At 36.3% G+C, this 7,827-nt stretch overlaps 1 protein-coding gene across 2 annotated transcripts; it reads right to left on the reverse strand.

Moving 5' to 3' along the window:
• Positions 1–2,386: 2,386 nt before the first annotated feature.
• On the reverse strand, positions 2,387–7,501 carry LOC112754727 (frataxin, mitochondrial). 2 transcript variants are annotated; one of them, XM_025802479.3, is made up of 7 exons: positions 7,068–7,501; positions 6,079–6,185; positions 4,525–4,961; positions 4,169–4,241; positions 3,942–3,989; positions 3,515–3,609; positions 2,387–2,729 (listed from the first exon to the last, which is right to left on the reverse strand). In XM_025802479.3, exons 3-7 carry the CDS (start codon positions 4,758–4,760, stop codon positions 2,600–2,602), a joined length of 582 nt encoding a protein of 193 aa, XP_025658264.1. In that variant the 5' UTR covers positions 4,761–4,961; positions 6,079–6,185; positions 7,068–7,501; the 3' UTR covers positions 2,387–2,599. The 2 variants fall into 2 exon arrangements, with proteins under 2 accessions (XP_025658264.1, XP_025658263.1); XM_025802478.3 differs by having other exon boundaries at positions 4,525–4,954; positions 7,068–7,500.
• Positions 7,502–7,827: the final 326 nt, after the last annotated feature.

The following is a 7,827-nucleotide window of genomic DNA, read 5'->3' on the forward strand; positions in this document are numbered from 1 at the left end:
AGGCTACTCCACTTTTTCTGTTCCAGGTGCAGGGGAAGAGTGATGTGGTTTTGGCGGTTGGGGTGCAGAGGATGAGGAAGTGCACAAATCTCCGAACTCATCGTCATCTACAACTCATCCCTGTACGGACCTTATAATTGACGGCCTCGATGACGTCGCTGCCGTGCCACTGGAGCCAGTCGTAGGCGCTAGGGTTCCCCTTGGCAGCAATGCTGAAATCACCCCAAGGGTTTCTCTGGATTTGAACCGCGGCAAGGAATTGACTTCTGGCGTGGACGCTGGGACAAAAGGCGATTGTGGCAGACGGTGATCCGAATCAGGAGGGAAGGAGCAAGACTGGGGAGAGAATGCTGCATTGCCTTCTGATGGCGAGACGAAAGATGCCGAGTTGGCCAAATCCAGCAGTGGAGTGGCTACGCCACTCAAAATTGGGTATAGCGGTCATGGTTATCATCCATTCCATTCACAATATGAGATTAGTGTGTTGTGCTGATTGTAAAGCAATTACTTGTGTTGAGGTTTTGTTTCCAACCGCCACAACCACATCCCTCTACCCCTGCACCTGGAAGATGGACATGAGCGACGTCTTCGAACTCATCTCTCCCAGAGCCACTCGCCTCTCATCGCAGTTCCCGCAAAGCGCATGCTCTTTATAGGGTGACTGTGACTGAAAAAAGGAACATTGGAGCAAGCTCGATGAGGGATGGTGAAGCGGAGGAATTAGATTCAGGGGTGAAACTATTTTGTTGGAGGATATGTGTGTCCAAGAGGAAGGGGCTTTAAGGGACTTGGAGGAGTCGGGATGTTCGGATAATGACGTTGACAGGGAGCCGTACCAGGTAGAGCAAGGTGGTAGTTGGGTTGCAGATTTGGAGATAAACAGAGTAGTTTGGGATTTGGCGATGGAATCAGGAGCTGTTTCTTATGACGAAGAAGATGATATTATGGCTACTCTTCAAACTCAGAATGAACTTATTGTATAGAAAAGGAAGCAAGCAAAACAAAAAAAGAAAGCAAGAAGAAGTCGTCCTAAAAATCGGAATAAGGTGTGTAATACAATTTTTAAATGATTTTAGTTTTTGGAATGTAAGGGGCATACGGGGTGTTGGAAGCTTGGGTATGGTGAAAATTTGAAGACAAAATATAGTTTGAACATGTTAGGATTAATAGAGACGAAAAAGCATATGAATACAAAGTTGATGCAGTGTAATTTTGGAAAAATGATGCAGTGGGTTGGGTTCTTGTGAGTTTCGGACGGTGCTGTTAGAGGTTTTTTGTTGTTGTGGGACGTACTGATATTTGACTTGCGTAACTGATGGTTGTGTGTGAAAGGGGTGTTGAGTGTTAACGAACAAGAATTTTAATTGTGCGTTCTGCTGGTTGAGTTTATCTATGGTTTGTGTCAAGTTCCCATTGATGACTTAGTGAGGTTGTGCAAGTGGAAGAAAGGAAATGAGCTAGTATGTTTACAGTATCAGCAGTAGTTTTTTAAACATGGATACAAGATATGGAGCTGGTGGTTCTAGAGCTAAATGATCGGAAATTTATGTGGTTCCGGGGTCAATCGTCCAGTTGCTTTGATCGGGTATTAACGTGGATGGATTGAAGAGTTTTCTGAGACGATGTTGAAAGGCGAGCAAAAAGGTTTATCTGATCATTGTCCTTTGATTGTGGAGAATAATAGATTGCTAGGGAATTCGAGGCTGTTCCGGAGTTTAAATTCTTGGTTCACTCGAGGGATTTTTCAGCTGTTGCGGAATTTTTCAACAAATCAATTAGGAGTTACAAGAGTGGACTGAGATTTGATCTTTTAGTTGTTGATGGCATTGGTAGATACTATGGAGGGATATCTGTTTATTTGATTAGCATCTGTTTTTTGTTTAATTGCTCTAGTTGTGTTAAGCTTTTTCTTTGAAAAAAAAATAGTAATTTTATTGTTCACAGACAATTGAGTTGAAAAATTTAGAAGGTTGAAAATGATAAAAGAGGTAAAGGTAATTTGGATATTTTAATTAATTTTATAATGAAATTAATAAATATTTATTTTTGTTGAATATAATTCATCCATCTTTTATAGACACGTTAATTTTATTTTTTTTATAGACACGTTAATTCATCTTTTATGCGTCTAAATCTTTAATGATTGAAAATGGTTATTTACTCTTTAGTATTTTTGTAAATCAATAATGGATGTCATAACTCATAAGGCCAATCAATATTCAAACCCTTTGTCTCAATAGTTAAGACCAGTTCCTTGTTTTTCATGCATATGCCAAGTTATGTGAACGGAAACACACGGCCCTGAACATCGAATTGTTATGTTCAGGCATAGAAGTCTAGAAAGAACTACTTTAATGTTCTGCCCTTTATCCCTGAAAACTTCAAATTGAGAAGCAAACTCCTGCTAACATTTTTGCACTGAAATTCTACGGAGTTGATTATTTATAACATACAATATTCCCATATCCGTATAATTGACACAGTAAAGTGAAAAGTGGCAAAGGGATGGGGAAAAATCATGCTACAAATGCATGTTAATGCCAAGGCCATCATCAATGCTATTTATCTTCTAAATAAAAACCACCTCTCATAAACAACTTTAGGAGAGAACAATAGGTTTGCCACACAGCTGCTCCAACTCAGTTTCTAAAACTTCGTACAAGTTTGCTTTGTTCCGTCTATAAATCCAAACTTTACTCCCTTGATCCCAATCAAACCTTGAGGGGCCACTGCATAAGATATGGATTTTTGTTTAGATAGGTCTTAGAGAGTGTATAAAATGTACAAAGATGTCATTTTGTTTTTATGCTTAGATAGCATAGCAACATTCTAGGAAATTAAGATATCACTTAGCGATGAATGTATTCTGGTGATGATTATAAATGCAGGGAAGGAAGATTCAATAATTGTAAGAAATTATCTCGTATGGAATTCGCTGACTTGATTGCTTCGGAAGTTCGGATACACTATTGGATATGTTAAGATAACACCATTTATACATGTAAACTATGAACAATGAATCTATTCACTAATCTCAGTTTACTTAAGGAACTGTGAATTCTTTATGAAGTTAGATAGATAAACATGTTTAAATGATCTTTGGCATAAACTTTCACTATGTTCCCACACTGTCTAGTATCCAGCTAAGGAGCAATTTAAATAATTGTACAGTGCTTCATGAATCATGAATTGTCCCATCTCTTTGTAAAACATGTTAATATACTTCAATCATGCAGATTTTCCTCAACAAGTGCACCATCATTAACACTTGAGACAATACATTTGGGGAAAAATATTATATTGAATTTTTAAAACCCAATTTCCCAACTAATCACATTTCTTTAGTTCTTTCTCATGTATAAAGACACCAATAGAAATATATGTATGGCAGACGTATTGCAACGCATAACTAACACAGTTTGGTTATATATCTACATGCAATCTATTGTATGAAGACTGATGTAAAGCATAGTAAAACATTCTAAAAGGATTGGAAGTGCACTTGATCGAATACCTTACAGGAGAAGACAACCAAAGTTGCCTATTTGGTGTTTGTTTGTTCAAGACATAGGTGCCCAGATTGCCGAGTTTTACAGTCAAAACATCATTCTGAAATGAGAAGCAATGTCAAATCAATCAACAAAACACCCAAGCAAGAAGCAACTTGTTAGAACAATAGATAGAAATTAATTAGGATCATTAAAATAATAGTACAAAAAATCAATTATTCAGGAAAGACCAAATTGTGTTTTAAGTTTTATCCAACAAAGGGTGTTCATCTCTCATCAAGTTATAAATGAAATAATTCGAAACAATTGCAGTTACACCAAGATAACTATTAAACACTTTAATCTTTTAAATACAGACGACTTCCATGATACTTCTTTTTCATAATCAGTCCCTTATAAATCATTTCAATATAATAAAAAAGCAATACCCACCCCATAGTCTATGTCAAATCCATCAACTTCAACATCATCTCCGTAATCCTGCCAAGCAACAAGAAACCAGAAATAAAATCTTCAGTTGGGACTTTGGATCATATAAAATCGATGTTTTGACATGTTAATGTACCAATTGGAGCTAACATTACTCTCAAATGAAGCACATTAGGCCTAGTTTTATCAAATTTGCAAATTTATTAACATAAAGCAAATGCTAGGGATACCTCAAGTTTCTCCTGTAGGCTATGTATAGTGGAATCAGCAAGATTGTGAAATTCACCCTCCTGCAGTAGAGAACTGCATTCACATTAATCATTAGCAAATTCCATCTCCACCCACTTTTAAGAAAAAAAAAATTAACAAAAAAAAAACTTTACAACCATTTCTTTCAACACTAAAAGATCCCATCTCCATAAATGCTTTCAATTTCAAAAGTAATGTATATTAAAACTAGCTAGAAATTTGAAACAAAAATAACCCCAAACAAACAAACAAAAGTTTCAACTTTGTTTCAATTGTCTCAGGGAATCAAATAGGAAATGACAGGAGCTGAACAAACAGAAAAGGGTGGATGACATACCGGTAATCAATGGCGGCGGGGCCCTGAGATTCATCTAGAAGTTTCGAACTGCGAGAACAGAAGGTTCTGGAAGAAGGTGATAGCGGCGGGGGTGGAAGATGCGCGTTGTGGCACATTTTACCAAAGATTTCTGATGAAGCTTTAACATAGAGAATCCGGAAAGAAGAAGGTGAGAATTGCGAGAAGGACCTAGAGAGACTTGCTCTTGCTCTCTTCAGAAGCAACTTGGTGGCCATATGGCGTCTCAACGGTGAATCTTGTTTTCGCTGTGTTCCCAAATGAATGAAAAAAAATTCCCAAAATGGGCTTCAAGAGCCTAACAGGCCCGAATCGTATCCAATCCCCCCAAAAACTAAGATCCTAACGCCGTCAATCCAGTGAGCAATGAGCCGGAGAGAGCTTAGCGGCAGATTGGCTGTAAGAGGAGGATCTTTTTCCTCGAAAAAAAAAAGGAGGCCAGGAGGGGGCAATTAGTTTTACATACAATTTATCTAAACCTATTACAAATTAAATCAATCAGTTTTACATACAAATACAATTGCATATTTCATATTTGCATCAATTTGTCTCTTGACTCTCTTTTAAACAAGGTTGCGAGAACTAGACCGGTCAATGAATCGGTAAGGTGACTGGTTCACTAGTTCAGTGGTTCAATCAGATTCAACCGGTTTAATTAAATATTAAATAAATTTATTAAAAATTTAATATATAATTTCAAATATTTAAATTCAATGATTTCTAAACTAAAAATTTAAAATTTCACAATTTCACATAATAAATTATTCATAATCTATCATTAAAAGCTCACAAACAACTTCAAACATCAAAGTTTATAACTAAAAAAAATCAAAATACACATGAATGACAAACATATAATATTAGACTCCCAAAAAAACAACACTAACAAACTATTAACTAAACAAAAACGCTATTCATCATAATCATCATTAAGTGTTCCAATATCTCCATTATAAATAAGTAATCTAAAACCACCATCTTCAGAAGTACCATCAAAAGAGGTCGTATTTGAAGACTCAATTACAAATTTACAACACCAAAAAACATTTCAATATATAATTTATTAACTCTCTGAAATAAAAGACTAAACAAACAAGTTTTACGGAAAGAAAAGACCAATAAGCACAATTTCAAATTAAGTTTTCAAGGTTAAGAGTCTCTATAGAAAGAGACATTGTCAAAATCCATATGGATGCAAATATCTGAACAACAGTCCTAGAGAGTAAGCAATCCAGATGCAGGCTAAACAACTCATCCAGGAATTACAATTGTACTGAAGTTTGCTATACCTTACATAGAGAGCACATTTAGAATGCCAATAGTTTATGTATAACATTGTAGCTACAGTAAGTAGTAAACAGAAAAATAATAAACTAATATCAATCAATATACATTCTTTCTAATATTGTTCAGTCTTCTCTAGCTCTGTTTGGTAAACATAACTGCAGCATCAATATAAAGAACAAGCCAATCAACCAAGGAAATTAACTCAGAGAAACAACAATTAACTTAGAAAACAAGAATAGTTAAAAATACCTTCCAGAGCATAGAGCACAGAGGCAAGGGAGAGGGAGCACGATGGACACACGAGACGGAGCGTGGGGAACTGGAGCAGGGAGGGCTGGAGCACGGCAGATCAGGGGCTGTGCGACGGAGGAACGAGGACAAGAGAAATTAATATAGAATAACTATATAAAAATAGAGGAGGTGCTATCTCAAGAACATGAAATTACTGTACAAGAGAAATTAGATGTCACTCAAGAACAAGGAAGGAAACACTCGAGTTTCAAGGGCTGTCTTCAATACTAGTTTTCCTTCCTTCCTTGGAAAGAATCTTATTCATATATAAAAACGTTGATCTGCTATAGTAGAGGGAATTCTTTCCTCATTTTGATCCTCTTAGCCGTTGCATATATCAAGGTTGAGACGGTTGGTAATAAAAGAGGAAACTTCCTTGTTTTTCTTGATAATAATGTGCAGCATCTTTTTTTTATTGTGTTTGATCTGATATTGAAGAGTATTTTCTTAATGTGACTGATTTGCCTAAGATCTTGCTTGTTGGTTGATTTACATTGAATACTTTTCAATTAAGACTTACAATACTCATAACAGAAAGTTAGAAAATAAGACAAATTCAAATGTTGGTCATCATCAAAATTTATTTCAATTCTTGACTCAACATTTTTTTTCTTGATGATATACATTTTAAACTGCACAAAGGGATAAGCTAAGCTAACTTCCCTAAAAGTACAAGAAGCTTTCACTGTCTATGTGCTTTATGATAAACAAATAAACTAGAAAATCAGCACAAGAACAATCTAAGCAAATCCTCCAATAATCAAAGTTCAATCAAAACATATGAAAAGGTCATAAACCAGTTTAATTTCTCCCTCTTTTTGTCATCAAGGGGGAAAACAAAAAGCACCTACACAAGAGAAAGTGTTCTAGCAGACTAGCAGTCCAGAATCAAAAGAAATTAAAAAAAAAAATAGAATATAGAATAACTATATGAAAAAAAAACTCACCTCAAGTACAGAAGTAGAACTAAAGTCAGCAGTCAGGGATAGGTTGGGTCCATTCCACCATTGCAGAGGCAGGCCACCAGCGAGGAGAGGTGGCCACACAAGCAGAGATAGAGGAGGCACAAGGCGGAGGCAGAGAAGGCGAGCCACAGCGGAGCCAAGACGGCCGGGACAACGCAGACGGAGGCGCGCAGGTGGACGAAGCAGATGCGAGCAGCGACTGGCGGCGCGGAGACAAGGCGGTGATCGTGCGGTAACGGTGAGTGAGGTAGAGAGGCGAGAGTGTATGTGCTTCTGTGAGAGAAAGAGAGTGATTGAGTTTGGGGATAGGGAGGGGGAGCCGTGGGAAATTAGGTTTTTTTTTTTTTTTTTTTAAACCGATAGTCAAGCTGACTGTAATTGATGGTCGGATGATCGATTTTCGGTTCGTCCAAGTAGATTGGTTTGGTTTTTACAACAATACTTATAAAGAAGAATAGGAACGGTCAAAAATAGTTCGTGATATTACCCATAAAAAATAAAATATATGTTGTTGAATACCTTAAACATTACACATATATGAAGTTTTTAAATTTTTTTTTTTGCTAATAATAATTTTTGATAGTATAGTTAGCAAATTCTTTTGTTTTTAGAATAATACTATATGATCAGTAAATATTATCATTTTAGGTTAGCACTTGATTAACAATAATTTCTATCCATATTTATCGGAGTTCGCACACAAAAAATATATAGTTTGCACATATATTTATTAGAGTTTGTA

This window comes from Arachis hypogaea, chromosome 16 (assembly GCF_003086295.3).
Source record: "Arachis hypogaea cultivar Tifrunner chromosome 16, arahy.Tifrunner.gnm2.J5K5, whole genome shotgun sequence".
NCBI lineage: Eukaryota > Viridiplantae > Streptophyta > Magnoliopsida > Fabales > Fabaceae > Arachis > Arachis hypogaea.

Excerpts from the sequence above, each read along its gene's own strand:
- LOC112754727 (XM_025802479.3), bottom strand. The coding sequence starts at position 4,760 with ATGGCCACCAAGTTGCTTCTGAAGAGAGCAAGAGCAAGTCTCTCTAGG. Across the intron at positions 4,242-4,524 it reads CCCGCCGCCATTGATTACCG|TTCTCTACTGCAGGAGGGTG; the intron begins GTATGTCATCCA and ends ATGTGAATGCAG. Across the intron at positions 2,730-3,514 it reads TGGTTGTCTTCTCCTGTAAG|TGGCCCCTCAAGGTTTGATT; the intron begins GTATTCGATCAA and ends TATCTTATGCAG.